Source organism: Poecilia reticulata, chromosome 13, assembly GCF_904066995.2.
Source record: "Poecilia reticulata chromosome 13, P_reticulata-male-v2, whole genome shotgun sequence".
Taxonomy (NCBI): Eukaryota; Metazoa; Chordata; class Actinopteri; order Cyprinodontiformes; family Poeciliidae; genus Poecilia; species Poecilia reticulata.
In genome coordinates, this window is record NC_088842.1 from 11,694,306 (window position 1) to 11,713,822 (window position 19,517).

Here is a 19,517-nt window from a genome sequence, read left to right on the forward strand (position 1 = left end):
AGTGCAATTAAAATTAAAAAAATAATAATTTTGAAATCAATTTTGTATGTGTCTCATCTGATTTAGAAATGACTGAATGCGTTTTAGTTCACCCAACAGATAGGACGTCAAAGGATAAATTAAACTTATGAAACTTTGCTTTTAACAAAGCTTGTGAAACTCGACTCCGACATTTCCGCGGAAATTTGAACGCCACACAACTGGAACGCCGATGACGTAAACACGTAAACTGCAGTGTTTGGTTGTGGTCGGAACAGAAGAAGCCAAGAAGGGGATCAAGGAAACCTCTAGCATCGTAGATAAACACCCCCGAAGACGTGTGAACCCAGCGGTCACACAACTGTAACTGCACCAAAAAGAACCGTGAAAGGGTCCTTGACACAGCGAGGGTCAAGATGTCTGAGACATACGGTAGGTTTGTGGAGGGTTGGTGTGTAAATGTAGTTGTTAAACGTTCATGGCTCTGTCCTGTACTCCTATGTGACAGCTTGACTCTTAGCAACGCCGCTAGCTAGCTTGGTGTAAATATAGCCGATGAGATGCTTCATTGCGCTTATAATGAGCATTTTAAACTTATAGCTACCATTTAATTGAATTACTTTGAGACACCTGCGTCTGTTAGCTAACAGTCTAGTCCTGCAATGGAGGATTATGTTTCCCCGTTAAGCAGTCGGTGTAACGTGAGCAAACAGATGGAGAGACGTTGTAAGTGAAAGTTGACCAAACTTCTGACGAAATGCAACAGCTCTTTGTCGGGCCACAAAGATGGTTCTTGCAGAAAATCCGATAATCTGATTGACTGAATTTTAAGCCAGAGGGATCCACGTTGGCTGCAATGACCTCCCCGCATTTTTGAGTGGTGGTGGTTTAGTAAGAAGTAGCCTTTAGTCCGAGGCCGAGAAAGAGGAAGCTCCGCGGAGCTACGGTTCATTGTGCCGCAGTTACCTGTAGATCTGCAGCGGCTTAAATGTGTCGTGCATCAGTTCCCCATCCTGAATCAAAGCAACTGCAAACTTCTCCTTTTCATAAAGCGGGAGATGCGTAAAAACCCAACCGCTACCGTTTCAATTTCTTTTACTTGTGCTAATATTTGTCAGATTCTTGTTTACCTTCGACTCTGTCTGATGCAAGCTCCAAAAGCACACCGACTCTCGCATCACAAATGTTTTGAAATGCCACACCATCATCACCCTCTCCTGTTGCACTCCCAGTCACACTCTCGCCGTCTGTGTCTACTTGAATTCCCCTCGCCGCCTCACTTCTTGTATGAAACTTTATCCATGGGGGTTGTGTATATGAGGAAAAGTGCCAGCACTAATGGTAGCTATAATAGCCTTTCATCGATTTCTGCCTCAGTCTCGCTGCACCGTCTTCACTGAAGGATCGGTTCTGCAAATGGCGACAGCATCATGAAGCAGTAGTCGCATGTTAATTGGTTGGAGCTGGAATTTATGGACTATTTAATTCATGTTTGCATGTTATTGCAATGTAGTTGTTTGTGGAACGTGTTTAAAATTACAGAATGAGAGACGTATATGGTGAAATCCGAGTTCCTTCTGATGTTGCGAATCTGGATGAGAATGGCCAAAAAAAATAAATCTATCCATCTACTTGTCCATCTGTCATGCTCATTCATCCACTCACCATTCATTTAATGATTTATTCACTCATCCAGGCTGTTTGTCCATTCAACCGTCTGACCCACCAGCCATTCGTGTATTTGTCCTTTGTGCCTAGAGGAGGGCAATATGGACTTAAAGTTTTATCACAGTATTTTTGCAGTACTATTGGGATAACAATAAAAATGACAATAGGAACTATTTATTACTTATATTTTAGGTAACTGTTTGGCTCTGACTGCATGACAGAGCAGTCATAGTCCCACATACACAGATGCTACTTTTGAAAACCATGTCCATTTGGAATACTCCTCTTAAGGACACAAATCACATAAACAAGTGTGATTTGTATCACTAAACTGCATATGGTAACTGCATTTAGTCATGTTTTTTGATTTATTGATATGCATTTCAAACATCATTAATTGGACTTTATTGTGACAGTGATAAATGAAAATTCCTATAAGAAACGATGCATGATGCAAGACACGATAAATGCCCATCCCTATTCCTTCATTCCTATCATTTCCTCATCTCTTGCCGTACTTTTGCCTCTGACTATAAGTTCCTAAAATTTGAGTCTGGATATAGCCTGGCATTTTAGCAAAGACTTTTGTAGGAACCCTGGAAATACCTGCTTGGTGCCTTTTTTTTTAAGCAGCAATGTTAACAAATCAGTTTTTGCTTAAGCTATACAAAATGGTTCTGAAATCCAAAATATAGCAAAGATGTCAAAAAATTGTGTGCATGTTCTTGATAGTTTTTGCACTACTTATTGCTTAATTTAGGCAACATGCGTCCAGATGCCAAATTTTATTCATCTCTCTCTAATTGAAAGCATTTCATGTACAACTTCCACAGTCACTTTGACAATTCGATGGCTATTTGCAGTTCTTATGAGGCAAGGTATAAGTTATGATGTCTGAAAAGCTGTGGCAAGCTATTAGAATGGAAATGTTGCCTTTTCAGTCAGTTTTTATCTTATGGAAACTGTGTGTTTCGCAGCAAAACACTTCAATGCATTCACCGCTGCTAATCAGGTGGAATAAATCTGACCTCTAGCTGGTGTTGTTATTGGAAACGCCCGCCTCAACAATGATGCACCAACATAAACTAAGCTGGTGAAGGTGGCTACAAAACCTCACAATAAGAAAATCTCGCAGAAAGACAGAGTCTGCATTATACTGGTGAACAGCTCACAGGAGCTGGGTAGCCTGAGCATAATCATTGAAACTGGGTTTGGCGGGGTCATCTTTCCAGCGAGCAGAAACTCTGACATGATGACAAGCTACAATTAAGTGGTTTAATTCAAAGCTTTTTCGGGTGTTGGTATGGCCCAGTCAAAGTCCAGGCCCAAAGTCAACTGAAAACTTGTGGCAAGATTTTGAAAAAGGCTGTTCTCTGACACACTTCATCCAGGCGAATGAGTCTGAAATATTTTACAAAGAAAGTGGGAGAAAATTTCAGGACTAACCAGTATTAGGAGAAGTGCTCATAATGCAATTATTGAATATTCCAAGGACGGATTTTGTTAACAGTAATTTTCTTTTTCATTAATACAGTTTTAGTGACCATAGCCATCTCATATATAAAACTTATTAATCAGAAGTGGGCATCTAGGGCGGTTAGACCATCCGACTGGCTAAATATGTTATTGCTATGGTAACTGTGAAAACTCGACTATTTACACAAAATCACATACAAACCAAGTAATCCATTCCGATTGTATCATTGCTAACTTTGATATGGCATTGAGAGTTAAATTGAAACCTTGACAGACTTTCAGTGAAAGGTGATTCAACAAAATATTGACTCAGCGGTTCAGGTTTTAATCAGCTAAACATTTTGGAAGCCATTTATTATTTTTCTCTTTTGCGTCATCAGTGGCCGCGTACAATTCCTCCAATCAATATCTTCAAAGTTTTTGTCTATGTCAAAGTTTGTTTGTTTTTTTTTTTCGTTCACCGTGAGACATGAAAAGTTTGCTTCACTAAAACCATTTTCAACCTCCGACAAACAACCGTAGCCTGTACAGCCTGAGAGATTTACATGCAAGGTTTTCCGATTAGCGGGGCGATTGGAGGTTGGCGGGTGCAGTGAAAGTTATGGCTTTAACAGGATTAGGAGTTTATCCGAGGCTCGTCTCTGGCGCAAAGAGCCGACAGCCGATCTGCTGCCGACGTCGATGATTGAGCTCTGCCTCCTCTCGTCTTTTTTGCAGACTTCCTGTTCAAGTTCCTAGTGATCGGCAGTGCCGGTGCGGGGAAATCCTGCCTCCTCCACCAGTTCATCGAGAACAAGTGTAAGTCTCAGTGAAAAGAGGTCGGCCGTCCTCCTTCTGAGAAGAAAGAAAAAGAAAAGATTCATTGACTCACTGAAGAATGAAACCATGACAAAGTGTACGCCAGTCCTGTTTTCTGACATTCAGTGCAGGGTATTGATAACTATACTGCACATATTGTACTCCGCAGCTTTAAACTAGACAGTTTTCTACATTTTGATTTTAGAGTATTTGATGAAAATTACACTTTTTGAAAGCACTCTGATTGTTTTGACAGAACAGAACATTATATTTTCATAAAAGTCAACGTTGTTCAAGTGTATATAATAAACCTGTCATTCAGAATGAAAGGGACGTTTTGTAAAACAGTATTTAAACTGTTGGACTATAAAACTGTCAAGATAATGCAAGCAGTACAGTCAGCACCAAGGATCTCGCTTAAATAAAACTTTACATTGTAAATGTTTCAAGTTTTCACATGAATCTCTAGTTTAGTGAATGTTTCGGTTTTTCTTAAGGAGATCAGGAGAGATGCAGTAGTCTGAACAAGTATTTTCCCACTTAAAGATTTTTTTTAACACTTTTGGATCAACAAAGTTTGCCGAGCCAAAAGTTTCAAGCGCACAAAACAATAACGGCAGATGACATCAGGGTTAAAATTGTGGGAACACCTATAAAGCTGTGCCTTTCTTTACTGCAGTCTAAACTGCATAAATACGACATTTCTTTGTTTTTAATCCATCCCATCTCTCCTGTGCAGTCAAACAGGACTCCAACCACACCATCGGCGTGGAGTTCGGTTCCAGGGTGGTGAATGTCGGCGGGAAGACGGTCAAACTGCAGATCTGGGACACTGCCGGACAGGAGCGATTCCGGTAACGCCTAGTGAATTTTCCTGCCGAGGTTTCGGCAGTCTGTGAGCGAGATGGAGGGGTTTTCACTGAGCCCCACACGCAGCAGCGTGACAGTTAGGCTTGTCACAATAGCAGGTTTTGCTGGAAGATAAATTGTCCCCGAAGTTATTGCGATAAACAATAATATTGTCACTTTGAGACCATTTTCAAATAGTATAATAGTAATGGCATATTAATGTAAGTACAAAGTATTTCATTTCTAAAGAATATTTAGGACGTTTGACATTTAAAAATCCAAAATAAACAAACAGAAATGGCTTACGAAGGATCTGTAACCAAAATTTAGTTTCAAAAAGTATTTATCTGTCAGCGTACACAGGCAAAAGTGTCAGGTAGGACTTTTGTAAAAAAAATAAAAAATAATAATAATAAAAACCACATCATTCTGGATGTCAAATGTTTGCAGCATTTTTCAAAATGTCAGTTTTTCAATGATATTACAGTGGACCATCTCTTTGACAATTGTTCAAATGGAAATTATTAAGCTAATTTTAATTCGTCGTGCGACTAATTGAATTATTGCCTGCTGTGACAGTCCGTTTGCTCTCTGAAATTATTTTAGTGTATTGAAGTCGAGTATTTACGGGAAGAGAGCGTTTTTGTCTTACGTTGCGTCTTTTCACAGTTCTGTGACACGCAGCTACTACAGAGGAGCAGCTGGAGCCCTCTTGGTGTATGACATCACCAGGTAATCATTGCACTCGTTAACCTCACTTCCTGTTTTTTTTAATTTTTTTTTTATGTCCTCTTATACTTAAAATGATCTGTGTTTATTTAAAAAACAGAAAAAAGACAACTCCTTGATGGTAGCCATCCAAAACCAAATCATTTTGATCTGTTGCAGTTGCATCTGGCTGGACTCAAAATTGAAACGTACTGATGTGTGAAGACCAACTGCAAATAGTTTTCTGCTCTACTCACTTTAGATTGATCTCCTCTCTGTCTGTTTTTATAAAATATGAGTCATAACTATTATAGAGTCTCCATAGTCGAAAATGACTTAAGTAGATGCGGCGAGGCATGAAGACGAAGAGTAAAAGTTTTGTGAAATTGAGGGAGCGGAACGAGGCAGAGTAGGAATGCGATCCAGTTTGGAGTTTCTGTCACCAAAGGGAGGTCTCATCTGTGGGCAGCAGGGAAGCAGGCGGCATTCTTGGATTAAGGGAAGGAGAACGACCATGGGAAGCAGATTGAGGTCGAGTCGCCTCATTTCATCGCCGTGCGGACAAGGGAGTTACATCAGCCCGTGCTTGTCGGTGAAAACAGCTGTTAAACATTAATATACAGGCCTACACCCTGTTTTACCTCACTGACCTCATGTTGCCATAGACACCAAGGCACGCAACCGGCTGTTGTTGAGCAATATTATGTGTGTCACGTACGGCTACGTATGTATGTGTTAATTACCGACACGTCAACACGGGGAAAAGGCTTAGATCTTAAAGGTTTGCAGTTGGGCCGCTCCAGGATCTTGTTTTGTAACCTTACTTTGCTAACGTTCCCTCTGTCCTGCCTGCTTTGTTTCTTGGTCTTCATGATGCCGTTTCTTCCCACTCATATAGTCATTGTCAAGTTAAAAATAATAAAATGCAAGTTTGTACTTTTAATCGAACGAAATGTGGAAAAAATACCCTTTGTTCGTTTCATACTCTGCAATGAAACTGCATTCGACTTGTTGCGTTACAGCCGTGAAACGTACAACGCGCTGACCAACTGGCTGACGGATGCACGGACACTAGCGAGCCCCAACATCGTCATCATCCTGTGCGGAAATAAGAAAGACCTGGACGCGGAGAGAGAAGTGACGTTCCTGGAAGCCTCTCGGTTTGCTCAGGAGAACGGTAACTAGGGTTGGGTTTATCTCGCAAAACATTTCGCGGCTGTGTTCGTCTCGTGAAATTCTACCCGCACGTTTTTGTCTCGTACGCAGAACTAATGTTTCTGGAGACCAGCGCTCTGACAGGTGAAAACGTCGAGGAGGGATTCTTGAAATGCGCTCGCACCATCCTCAACAAGATAGATTCAGGTACACTTTTAATTGGTTTGGTAAAGATGGGGACCTCTGCCAGTGTTTGGATATGTTTAATTTATTTTTTTATGGTGACATTTTCTTTCCTTTTGGTTCCTTTTTTCCTAAAGGGGAGTTGGACCCTGAGAGGATGGGCTCAGGAATCCAATATGGAGACGCCTCACTGAGGCAGCTGCGGCAGCCAAGAGGCACGACGACGCAAAACAAGCAGCAGTGTAACTGCTAGGGGTCGGATTCCGTCCTTACTTGATCCCGCTGGCCCATACGGAGAGACCGCCCCCTACAGGTAGGTAGCGAGACATGAGCCAAGGCTGGATCACGTCACCGTACAATTCCCTGAAACTGATGAGACGACGTCCGTTTCTTCTGCAGCTCATCTCCAGGTGTTTTTGGGTGTGTGCGACTGCTGTCTCATACACTTTAGACCACCTGGATCAATGTTGGTGGGCCGGGGGGCATTACTTTGATGACCCCTGACCTCCAACCTCTGGTAAGCCTCCTTACCTGAGTGGTTCAGGTTTTTATCCTGCATCTGGACAGCTTAACCCCCCCCTCCCTCCCTCTCGGTGCGAAGTCGGTGCGATCACAAAGAAGGCACTCCGTCATCAAATGCCAGAGGAGGACAAGTCAAGGGTCGTTTGTTTTGAGCTTCTCTCCTGTCGTTTTTACGTCTTCGCTTTCCCACACTGGTTTTAAGCCGCCCTAAGATGTTTTCCTGCATTTGCACTTCATTGACTGTAAATGATTGTGAAGCTCCTTCGAGCATTTTCATCACTCGGCCTCCGGCCGATTAGTTAATCGAAGCAAATCGTAACCGATAGTGACTCTGTGATAAACGGTCTAAATGTGTACTCTCAACAGATCTCATCTTCCTCCATAGTTTTTCTTAAAAATGTCGTATTCAGGTTTCTGTCGGACTGTGGTTTGTCATCTTATGATGCTTCTCATTTGATCAGAAAATTGAAGAGTAGAGGGGTTCGGGAGGAGCTCAGTCAGACCCAGAGTGTTCAATCATTGAGTGTTGCAGTGGAAAATGCTTGGTTTTTGTATTGCAAATGCACCGTAATGACGTAGAGCGATGGCTTTTAGGTTATGCTCCATACTTTAAATCCACAGTTTTGGTCAGAGGTTTGCATCCTTTCATACACAACATTGATCCTGTTCTTTCTTATTTTTTTTACTTTATTTTTTTTCTGCAGTGATTATACACCATAGAGTTGCAATGAGTTTTAGAAGCAAGAATTGGGAGCATCAATGTGAATTGATTGCGGCTTTTTGTTTTGTAGTCCACACACAGCGTCAAAATTACATCTAAACCCTCAAATAATATTTGTATACATTTGTCTTTGGGTGATGTAGAGAAACTACAAGTTTTGAAGCCATAAAGACAATAATTCTGCCTGGACGTTTTTGCCAGTCTTCTCAAATTTGTTTCGGGACAGCTCAGACTTTTTGAGCAAGAGTTTTCAGATCTTCAGTAGGGTTCAGATCAGATATATCCCAGATTCCAGAAGCTTGATGTCGGCCCGCTTTATCAGCTCCAGAACCAGTTTTTATCTGTGTTTTGAATCGCTGTCCTGTTTTAAAACACTCAATTGTGTCCAAGTTTGAACCTACTGTTGATCTGAGACGAAGCTGAAGAATTTGTAGCTAGTCAGCCGTCTTCTTTTTCTGTACCCATTTTAAGCAGCACCAGGATAAACGGCAATGAAACAGACATCAGCATAATGCTGCCACCACCGTGCTCGACAGTCTGTTCTGTGTTCTTAGGCTTTTAAGCCTCACCGTGTCGCCTCTAAACATGCTCCTCCTCCACAGTTAAATCTTTGACTCTTCTCTCCTTGTGTTCACATTTCCGTCGAGGTTAAAGGTCGTGACAGTGGAGCAAGTGTTTGTTTGTTTGACACCGGTGTCCCAGCATCTCTCTGAGCTTTTCAAGTTCCTGGGTTATCCTTGACCAGCCTAACCAATTTCCTTTCATTGAAGCTGATAGTTTGGGTAAACCTATTCAAAATGTATTTAATAAGCTGGCCCAGTATCCAATCAGAATTATTGTAGAAGTTTCTTAATGGCTAAAAAAAAAAGTGCGGTTCCTCTGCAACTCAATAAATATATGCACACTTGTATTTACAATTTTACATCTTCACAGGTGTTGTTTCCGAAGCCATTCAAGCTGTATGTTCTATAATCATTTTATACTCCAAAGAACACTGAAAATAACTAATTTCAGCCCAAATTAAAAGGCGACTATTCATTTAAACATCTGACCTAAACTGTGTTTTACTCCAGCGTTTCACTCCCGTCCGCCTCAAAGTGCAACAAAGAGGAAATTTGATTTCCAAAGATTCCAAACATGTAAATATTGAGCCATATTAAAAAGTTAAGGCGGTAAGACCTCTGTGATGTCTAGTTCTAATTTACTGACAGATTTGGAGTCGTTTGCCTTTCTATTTAAAACCAGTGTTGTCCTCCTCTTCCTGGGCTTTTTTCTTCACGAGCTCCCAATGATCCACGCTAATGCTGGATCAGGAATCTGACGGCGAGCGCAGCTTCCTGCTTGTTGGAAGCTTTCACGCTCCCTCAGACTCGTCATCGAGCTTCGCGGTCAATTATTCATGTGTGGTTGTGTGGGGAAGTGATGATTCAGAAATCTGTTTGCAGCCTTAAAAGTAACTGCTTAAGCACACAAACTATAAAGAAGTATTAGGGTCATTTGGAGAAAAAAAAAAGTTTTTTTTTTTTTTTTATGTATTTTTCTGAATTCCCATTTGAGAATAAAGTTGAAATGTCAAGAATAAAGTCGAAGGGGTTGGTAGGAGTGTCAAAATATTGAAAAAGAAACATTTTGGTAAGATTAGAACATTAGAGAGTTGGAATGTAAACTTTCAAGAAAATGTGACCTGTTGAGAAAAGATGGATTACCTTTTCAAATTGTTGTGGGAAAAAGTCAGAAAACATTTTCAGAAAGAAAGAGAATGTCAAAGAAAAATTGGAACTATCAAAAATTGAGGTGAAATGTAGCGGGAGGGGGGGTATATTTTCAAAGAATAAATTGTATAGATGAGGAAAACGTTGAGACTGTAATTGTTAAACCAAACAAAGACCCACAACAGTTGTAAAAAAAAAGAGCTGCTTTAATACAACACAGCAGTTTGGGGTTTTGCCTGTTGTTCTTTCCACTCTGAATTTTTCAAATATGAAATAAGATTTTGACACTCTGTGAAAATTTCAAATTTATTCTTGATACTATGACTCGATATTTCAACTTAAAAAAAAAAATCTATTCTAGTTTGTTTTAGTGAGCAACTCAGGTTATAAATTACTTTGGTGGGGGGGAAATGGAAGCAGAATTTCCACTGAAAGTGTGTTTCCTCTGTCTTCGGACCACTGAGGCAGACATTCTGGTGATGCTGGGTGGGGAATCGGGTTCCACCTCAGTACCTTTCCAACCCCCCCCCCCCGCCACCTTTCTGCTAAAGAGACAGGCACTGCTTGTGTGAATCGCCCATCCAATGGTTGATGAAAGCAGCCAGCTAAACGTTTGTCTTTACCCTGAATTATGAAGTTTTGTCCCTCCAGACTCGCGGTGGATATTTTAACCCGAGTGAGTTGGCACACTGAAGGGGAAACTCTGGGGGGGAAGGGGGGCGACTTTCTGGGTTTTTAGGGTATCAAGAGTGGTGAAAATGTCTTGCTTTACATTGTGTGAGTCTGTCATATCTGAAAGTGCACTTTTACTTTTACAATTTTGTTTTCTGAATATGCTGTAACTATAGAAATGTAAATGTTATTTTACTTGAAAAATATACTTTAATAAAGATTTTAATGTAGATGTTATCAGCTCTTATTGAATTACAACTGAGGTTCCTAATTTTGGTCTCCTTGTCTGTCGTCACCCGTGCTGTAGTGGAGCGAAATCATCTTGCTCGCTTTGTGAGAAAGCAACTGACTCGTCCTGTTTTATACACATTGCTTTAAATGTTTCAGTTCTGCTGACTCGCAGTTGAAGCGCATTAATATGTGTGTACTTGTTTAAACAGCAGTCAGAATAACACCACCGCATCCATCGTTTCTTCACTTGTCTGGACTTCATCACTGGGGAAACACAATCCTGACTCGGTTGTTTTGTAAATGATGTGATATATTCAGCCCAAATATTACTGTACATTTTAATTATATCCTATGTTGTAAATACGAATTGTCAATTGTCTTATTGAGGGTGAGTATTGCTCATTGTTTTAATTATGCAATTCCCAGTAAACTGCTCGTTTTTCATTTAAACAGTTCCCTGTGTTTGTTTTCTTCTTCTTTGGTAACACCAAAGGAGTCATTGAGTATAAACCAACCCTCCCTGCTGCTTCCTATGAGCAGCGACTACAATTCAGATTTATTGGCAGCTAGCTTGATGGGGCCTGAAATTTCACGTCGGAATCTGCGCACTTGATTCATTTCCTCGCGCCGCCATTGTTCGGTCGAGTTGTTTCTTTCCAAGGCCGTCAGGTTGAGGTTAGGACATCGGAAGTATTTGCGAGATAAATGGCAAGTGCCATCTGCGTCCAGTTGTGTAAATTTATGCTCCCGGGTCGATGGAGTAGCTACTAGAGGGGCGTAATGTTGCTGATGTGGATGTGGACACATTGACTGATTGATCGCGCGCCTGCTGTGAAGATGACCTCATAACCGAATAGTGGGGTTTACTACGTGTGAGGTTTGGCCACTAGATGGTGCTAAATGTTAGCCAGATAAATGCTGGCTGCTCCTTATATTTTGCCCGTATTTCTGCCTTGCCAAAATAACAAAAGTTTTAAAATCGGTAACTTTAAGAGGTTTCAGTAGGATTTTATAGTTTAAGTCATGCCAAAGATTAATACATTTTATTTGTAAAGCACTCTTCTAAAAACTCAGTTTACAAACAGAAGAAAAAAAATTAGGTTCTGGATCGTTCTAAAATGTTGTTTATTCTGTTTAGGTGTAAGACGCACGAAGTAGAACCTCTGCCTTAGCCTTGGGTCATTTGTATCTTTTAAATTTTTTTTTTCAGGTTTGCCCTCCATTTATTCAGCCATCAACTTTGACCAGTTTTCTTCCTTTCTACAAGAAAAGCATCTCTGCAGCAGCATGATGCTGCCACCACGTTTCATGGCGGTGATGTGCAAATTTAGTTTTCCACACCACTCAGCATTTTACATGTACTGCTCATCTGACCAGAGCACCAGCAAGTTCCTCTGGATTTCTTTTTGCCACTCTTCCATAAAAACAGGATGCGACGTGCATGACTCACTGCGCTGCCAAACGAACCTAAGCTGTTGATCTCAGCAGCTCCTCCAGAGATATGGCGGTCTGATTAATGTTCTGCCTGTCAGCTTAGGTGGGCAGTCGGTCTTTGATGAACAGAACTTTTTATAATAATTTTTGTAGCACATTTCAGCAACAAGCCAAGTCAAAGTGCTTTTCACTGGAAAAACGCAATTCAATGAACAAAACCAAAAAGTAATATATGGCATAGAAATGCTGCGTCTCCGTGTTTGGTTCTGTCGATGCAGAGTAGAGTAGAGCCAGAAGACCTGAGTGGTCTGGAAGGTTGACATGGCAACAGGACTTTCATGTATTTTGGTGCTGTGTTGTTCAGTGATTTATAAACTAAAATACACTGCTCAAAAAAATAAAGGGAACACTTTAAGTGCTCCTTTTATTTTTTTGAGCAGTGTATTTTTAAAGTCCATTCTCTCTGAGCCAGTTGAAGGACTTCAGAACCGGAGTGACCCATTCCATTTCCTATTGCGTTAGTGAGAACGTGAGCAGCAGTGTTAACATTTTCAGATCTACTGTGAGCTCTGGTCTAATGGATCTCGGTACAGTCGCAGGAGGGATTGTCAATCCGTAAACTGTGGCAAACAAGGCACAAGCAATGTTGATGTTTTTGTCAATGATTTCAGCTTAGAACATTTCCCTTGGTGTTGAACGGTAGCTTTGCAGCCTGTCCTTGTAGTTTTCATACTGAAGTTTTGCGGCATTTTCACTCAGCCCTTCGACAATTGGCCCCCCTTCATTTCTCACTAGTTGAGCAATTCTCCACTGAGATTTCTTCCTACCAGACTCAACTTTCACTTTAATGGGAGCTTGTATTTTAGAAAGTTATCCACTGGATTATCTGCTGAAAGGGATATGGGAAAGTAAACTTGAAGGTTTCAACTGTGCCGCCATTAAATGTAAAAAAAAAAAAGAAAAAAAAAAGGCAAACAGGTTTAACACCCAACACTGCTTGAAACTTCCCCACAACTGTATACCTGATCTGTTTGTTCATTGATTTTCTTTTAAGAGCCCCTGAGCCCTTTTAAATATAAATACAGCTGTTCTCTGATTAAATTACACTCATGTGGTCTATTTACTACCTAAAAGACTCGTCTTGGTAAACTTTTTTGGTACAAATGCGCCTAACACGTTTTACATTTTTATTTGTAAAATGTTGACCTTTTTTTTTTTTGACCTTTTTTTTTTTTGAGATCAACACTACTTTGTGTCTAAAATCCCTTTAAAAAAAACAACACAGAAGTATATAGCTTTAATTGTGACAAAGTGTAAAAGGCGCAGGTAAATGGATGCTTCCATGGCAGTCCAATCATTTAGTGACATAATAAGTCATACTAATAACAGTTTGGTCAATTTTTTGTTTATTTACACAAAAATGGGACATACAGGTGATGAATTGGAGACATCTTATAAGGTTCACAAGAAAGGAAGCGGCAGATTCGATCGATAACAAAACGTCTGTCGACATGTGAAATCAACTGTGCGACTGGATATGGTTAAAATTAGAATGACATTTTCAATTTCACAGGCGTTTAACTCCAGCAGAGACATGTATAAAAGCAGATCGTTTACGACTGCAAGAGGGAGCTTAAAATGCAATTTCGCTTTATGGAGAGCCAGAGGAATGTACGACTCTGTACGACTTCATTTCATAATACTCGACGACAAGATGCACTGTATTTACACACACCGCACTGAGCAAACATCACATTACTGCCTTATGGGGAAAATACGCTGAATGTCTTAAGTTTGGTCTCCATTTTAAGTGTTTTGAGAGGGACCCAACAAGCACCGTTTGTTGAAATGAAAATTCAGTCAGAGATAATCCATCGTGTCATCCGCCGCCCTGAAGGATGCCTGACACGGCACAGGTTAGCATAACGTTGAAACGGTACTCCATTCGAGTAGGATTAAGTCGCTGTGCTGAGTTAATCGCTCTAAAATGGATTTCTACTCGTCGTCCGCTTGCAGCGAGAGTTGAATAAAAAATGCAAATGAGCCTTGAAGAATACTGTAACGCTCCCGAGGCTATTGCTTTTTGACTGCAAGGCTTTCATTACCATCTGTGGTCCTCATTTTTATTTTTTATTTCTGGTGCTTGTTAGTTAAAAGTAGTGCCATTACATAAATGTATAGGTTAAAGAGCAACAAAAAGGGACTGGGGCTAACAGGTTTACACTGATTTCCACAGTGCACAGAGATAAATGAGTCGATTTACTTGTTAATACACAGAATAACTAGTTTCTGCACCCGCTGGCTGAGACAGAACACAAACATGGCTGCACCTTAATGAGGATTTCAAACAGTAACAAATACAAGTGTTTTTTCTGTTCGCCTACTGACAACAATAGCTGTTCCACGTGTACAGAATATTGCAAAGTATTATTTTTTTTTCGACGGCAAGCAGTGTAGTTTACCTCAAATATCAATATTTAGACAATATTGGCTACGTTCTCTAAAACGCTGCTTCCCTGCGGTCGTTGAAGGAGTGGCAGGAGAGAGACGTGGTTGCTTTTGAGAGCTATATAAAACACGGAGAAGCTAGGGTTGAATGCCAGGGGCTGCAGATGAGTGGGGGAAGAGGGATCGACTTCTACTCTAGTGACTGGAGCATGAGGAGCTGCTTGAGGACCTTGGTCTGACTGGTCTCCCTGATCTCTCCTGCCAGGAACATCTCGTCCACCACGGTGTACACCTTGAAACGCACGCAGGAAGTAGACAAAAAAAAAAACACACACACACAAGGAGTTGTCATCTGTGCTGCATTCGGGTTGTAAAACAATCACAAAATGTCGACATGGAAAAACAATTTCACCTTGTAAAAGTTGAACACGAGGTCCAGTTCACACACATTGTGGAAATATTCATTTAGCACCTTCAGGGAAAAGAAGAAGATTGAAACAAGCTAATTTAATAGCATGTTGAGCACAATAATGACTTCATGAATCTGCAAAAGTGTCAATTCTGTCTTCTACTGGCAGGAAGCAATTTTACATTAAAATTGCTCGTACGCCGAACATTGATGGAGAAGCTGCAGCGCACTGAAAATATCAGCCACTTTTCACAAAACCGAACAGTGCGTCAAATGGCTATGGAGCTACAGTGCATCACGTCAGTATGACAAAGAAAACATAATCATCCCAGAGCGATAAAAAAAAAACTGAAAAGGAGAGGCAGGAAACACATTTATAACATATTACATTTGAAGAGATGTTTATTTCAACCTGTTGTTAAAATAATGTGACAGAACTCATTTGGTGTCTCTAACATCTTATTGCATTTTTTTAACTGTACACGTCAGATGAGTAGTCTATGAATATGAAGAGAAAAGGGGGGGGAAAAGCCCCATTTTTCTCTCGTTTGTCTAAATGGATTAAAGATAATGGAATTCTCGAGCCACAGCACCAAATGAATGAATCTAAAAAATAAAAAAAAAAGGACAGAAAAAAAGAGTGCATCTTTTTTCTCTAGATGTGGCCATATAGAATAACACAGGAGGATCCTGCATTTCTGTACATTAAATGTCTCTGTCAAGGTCAAACAGTAAATTATAAGACCTTCTTCACTCCTGAGCAGTCAAGACAAAAATGCTCAACTGTTCGTCTTAGGAAAGAAAAACAAAAACCTGATTGTACTTTAAGCTTGAAATTTCAGAAGGGAGTTAACTAAATGATAGAGACACATTAAGACAAAAATATCACAATATGTTGCAAACATCTTACATCGGTTGTAAAATCGGTTATACTTCATTTTTAAGTAGTTTTTACATTGTTTTAAGACTTAATCTATAAATTTGAATAGCTCAACTATCATTCATTTCAATTTTACTTTGCTTATGTTGGAGCAATGGGGAAAAAATTGTGTTCACAAAATTCTGCGAAAACAAATCCCACGGGATGGCCTCTTTATTAAGTACATCTTACTAGTTCTGGGTTGCAGAAAATTTTACCTTCACAACTGCCTTAATGCTTTATGGCAAATAATGAACAAGTGCTTTTCAGAAATATTGGTCCATACAGATATAAAGGCATCAGGCAGTAACAGTAACTCTTTTGATGTCCTTACAGTGAGATAATACTTCAACTGACTGGAGAAATAATAAAGTTTGACATTTAGATGCAGCAAGTAAATAAACCAGAAAACATTCTTAAAAAAAACAAAAAAAAAACACACACACAGTAAAAAGAAAGAGAAGCCCTCTGGAGACATTCCTGGAAACCAGCAGACCACAACAACTAGATCATCACAGTTCACATGCTCCGTCTACATCGTGTGTGTTTCAGTTACTTACCTCCACAAAGTTGTGGATGGCTTCGAGGTATGCCAAGTTGTTGTCGGTCACGTCCACACAGATGCAGAAGTAGAGGCCAGCGTAGCGCCGGTAAATGATCTTGAAGTTCCTGAACTGGGGGAGGGGTAAAACAAAGAAATACTCATAGTAACTCAGCGTCTCGTTCCATAACATCAGCACTTTCACCGGCGCCCGATATCCACAGCTTCCCCATAAAAAAAGTTGCATAAACGTATAAAATCCACAGCATGAAGAAAAGAAAAAAAAAAAAAACGAGGTCAGATTTTTGTTTCTGTCTGATGGCTTGGAGCATCAGATGCATCAACCTTGAACTGGAGGTTGCACAATTCAAGGTTGTACAAAAACTCAGATCCCTTTGAGTTTAATGAGTAATATTTACCAAAGGAAAATGACTTGGCAAAGGTGATTTGTTTTTGTTTTTTTTTTTTGCACATTTGTAGGATTCTTGAGGAAATTTTTTTCCTGCAAAACGTGATATACAATGTACAGCATATAGTCTGCCTAATAAAGTCAAACTAAAGTGTCCAAGCAGTTGAGGTGTGTGAGTATTAGACACCGTTACTCGTTTCAATGCAAAGAAAGCAATAATATGATAATCCTCTTTAAAATCTAAAATGAGTGAATTATGACTAATTTTAGCCTCTCCTAAAAAAAATGTTAATGCCCTGTACAATAAGCTACAAGTAAATTATTCGCTTGATATGAAAATGGTTAATGCAGGACCCTTACAAACATGAAAGCGTAAATAATTTAAACTGAAATATTTCACATTTTAAGCCGTTTACATTTAAAGCGTCTTCTGTATCAAATAGCTTTTCTTTTCAGCGGATACTTTCATTTCAAGTAGTGATTACAGATTTCATTTTGAGGGAAAACAACAGATATTGTTCTTCCATAAGAACAACAGTCACATAGCACAGAGACTGCAGCTTTGCACCAACTAGTTGGAAAACAGCAATTATGTTAATCTAGACTCTTAGCAAGATATTTTAACAACAAACACTGTTGGGAAAATGTTCAGAGCCATCAATCTGCTGGAGAGAAAACTGCGCAAAAGAATGTAACCTAAGTTAAACGTGAACAAATCCCCTTACCTCAACGAAGTTGGTATGCTTGGCGTCCCTGACAGTGACCACTGCATGCACTTCCTCGATCAGCTTCTGTTTCTCGTCATCATCGAACTGCATGTACCATTTGGCCAGCCGTGTCTTCCCTGCTCGGTTCTGGATGAGGATGAAGCGGATCTTTACGAGGAAACGATAAGAGAAAGATAAACATTAGCAAAGCTACAACAAAAATACAAAATATCAACTTAGTCAAAGCAATTTAATATGGGAAGACAAAAACATATATAGATTGAACGTTTTAAAGCTGGACAGGTTTGTAAAGAAGTCGTTGTAGCTAAAAACTGCTATTAGCCTAGCTAATGTGAAATGACTACAGCTATTTATTTTGCAACATAACAGTTCAATTAGAAAGCCAGACATATTTTTAAACTGGTTTGGGTCAATTGTATACATTTTAACTCTTTAGGTCAATAAAAAAAAAAATCGCTAACATTTTTTATTTCCTGCTGACTGAATGAAGAGCTTATCAGTCCAACGGTAGCAAACTCCAACTGACATTTTAGGTAAAGCACAGCAACGCAAAGCAATGCCATAGTTACCATTTTCGTTTCCCAAATAAAGTCTTTGAGAGCTCCAGAATAGCGCGTTCCTGAGCAGAAAAAGCACCACTTTTACACTAACACATCAGTATTTCTTCTATTGACCGCTCGTCCGCTATCTTATCAAGCTAACCGGAAGTGCAAAGCTACGCCAAAGTACCGTTGCATGATGGGAAACGTGTTTCTGTTGCACTGGTAGGAACTCAGCGCTATCATTTTCAGAACTACAAAACCCACAGATCCTGCTTGACGATTTCTTAATAAGTTGCGTTAACAGTCACATGAGTCCATCCGTTGGTTGCGGTGCAGATACGGGAATTCCGGCTTTATTTTTCAGATCCGAAAGAAATGGCTCAGATATTCAACAAGAGCTGTTTGGATGTTCTCACACAGTTCTTTGAGACATTAACCATTATTAAACAACCGCTCTGACATTTCATTTGTATATGTAGCTACGTACACGAATATGTAGAATATCAGTACTGTTCAACTTCAGCTTTATTACAAGCTTTCAAATTTTTTGAATACAGAAATGTCATTCTTGTTATGGACAAGGATATATGAAGCCAAACTATGACACATCTCGGCACAGGAAAGCACGAAATTCTAACAGTGCCAAAACCATTACTGAACGTGTCAGTAAAAATATAATATAGTAACTAATTTTAAAACAGAAAAGTAACAATTATTTCAACCACTTACTTCCAAAACAAGTAAGCAAACTAGTTATAACAGTTTTAATAATAGTTTTAAAAACATCTATTTTTGTAATTTTTATTTAAATACACAGACTTTAGTGAAAATATAGAACAGACTCCTGCCACATTAGTATTTGTTCTTAAACAGCCCCACTCTTCAGAAAAATTTAATTTAAGTCTGGACTCTAGACTCCTATGTTAAATTATTAATTGTCAACTGTCTAGCTAAAGACTGAACATTGACTGGTTCAGAGAACTGTTCATAACTAAGCCACCAGTTACACCTGGAGAAAAACAGTACAAAAGAAAAATCATGATGGCACCTCCAGAGGGACTAGTGTTGTGCAGGTATTTTGCTCCCTAAATACCTTCCAGAAGTTTGGCTATGAAGTTCAACACTGTTTTCATTAGATCAAAATACATCTGCAAAAGGGCTTTCAGTACACTTTGCTAAAGTTCTTTGAAAGAAATGGTCTATGTTGCCACCCTAACCCATAAGTGCTATGGGCTAGGGTGACCAGTTTCTTTCTCTTCACTTGTTAAAACATATTCCTTCAATAGGATGATGACCATGTTCCATGGTACGTTTAAAGCCCCATTAGTTTTTCTGTGTTTTCCTCTTACTGATGCCTCCTGGCAATGAAATTACTAGAAGTTGTTTGTAGACTGTGGCTTTTGCTTTGAGATG

At 39.7% G+C, this 19,517-nt stretch overlaps 2 protein-coding genes across 2 annotated transcripts; one reads left to right on the top strand and one right to left on the bottom strand.

Annotated features, from left to right (window-relative positions):
* The first annotated feature begins 225 nt into the window (after positions 1 to 225).
* On the top strand, positions 226 to 11,124 carry rab4b (RAB4B, member RAS oncogene family). Its single transcript, XM_008425742.3, has 8 exons — positions 226 to 411; positions 3,841 to 3,921; positions 4,661 to 4,775; positions 5,440 to 5,502; positions 6,501 to 6,655; positions 6,745 to 6,840; positions 6,954 to 7,129; positions 7,216 to 11,124. Exons 1-7 carry the CDS (start codon positions 396 to 398, stop codon positions 7,067 to 7,069), a joined length of 642 nt encoding a protein of 213 aa, XP_008423964.1. The 5' UTR covers positions 226 to 395; the 3' UTR covers positions 7,070 to 7,129; positions 7,216 to 11,124.
* Positions 11,125 to 13,497: 2,373 nt separating this feature from the next.
* On the bottom strand, positions 13,498 to 18,308 carry ap2s1 (adaptor related protein complex 2 subunit sigma 1). The gene is made up of 5 exons (XM_008425741.3): positions 18,132 to 18,308; positions 17,560 to 17,709; positions 16,445 to 16,558; positions 14,969 to 15,028; positions 13,498 to 14,848 (listed from the first exon to the last, which is right to left on the bottom strand). Exons 1-5 carry the CDS (start codon positions 18,132 to 18,134, stop codon positions 14,747 to 14,749), a joined length of 429 nt encoding a protein of 142 aa, XP_008423963.1. The 5' UTR covers positions 18,135 to 18,308; the 3' UTR covers positions 13,498 to 14,746.
* Between the last annotated feature and the right edge of the window lie 1,209 nt (positions 18,309 to 19,517).

Bases quoted from the DNA above. Each gene is read 5' to 3' on its own strand.
- rab4b (XM_008425742.3), top strand. The intron at 3,922-4,660 runs GTAAGTCTCAGT...TCTCCTGTGCAG, and splicing joins CCAGTTCATCGAGAACAAGT to TCAAACAGGACTCCAACCAC. The intron at 6,841-6,953 runs GTACACTTTTAA...TTTTTCCTAAAG, and splicing joins CCTCAACAAGATAGATTCAG to GGGAGTTGGACCCTGAGAGG.
- ap2s1 (XM_008425741.3), bottom strand. The intron at 15,029-16,444 runs GTAAGTAACTGA...TTTTCCCTGAAG, and splicing joins CCATCCACAACTTTGTGGAG to GTGCTAAATGAATATTTCCA. The intron at 14,849-14,968 runs GTGAAATTGTTT...GTGCGTTTCAAG, and splicing joins TCGTGTTCAACTTTTACAAG to GTGTACACCGTGGTGGACGA.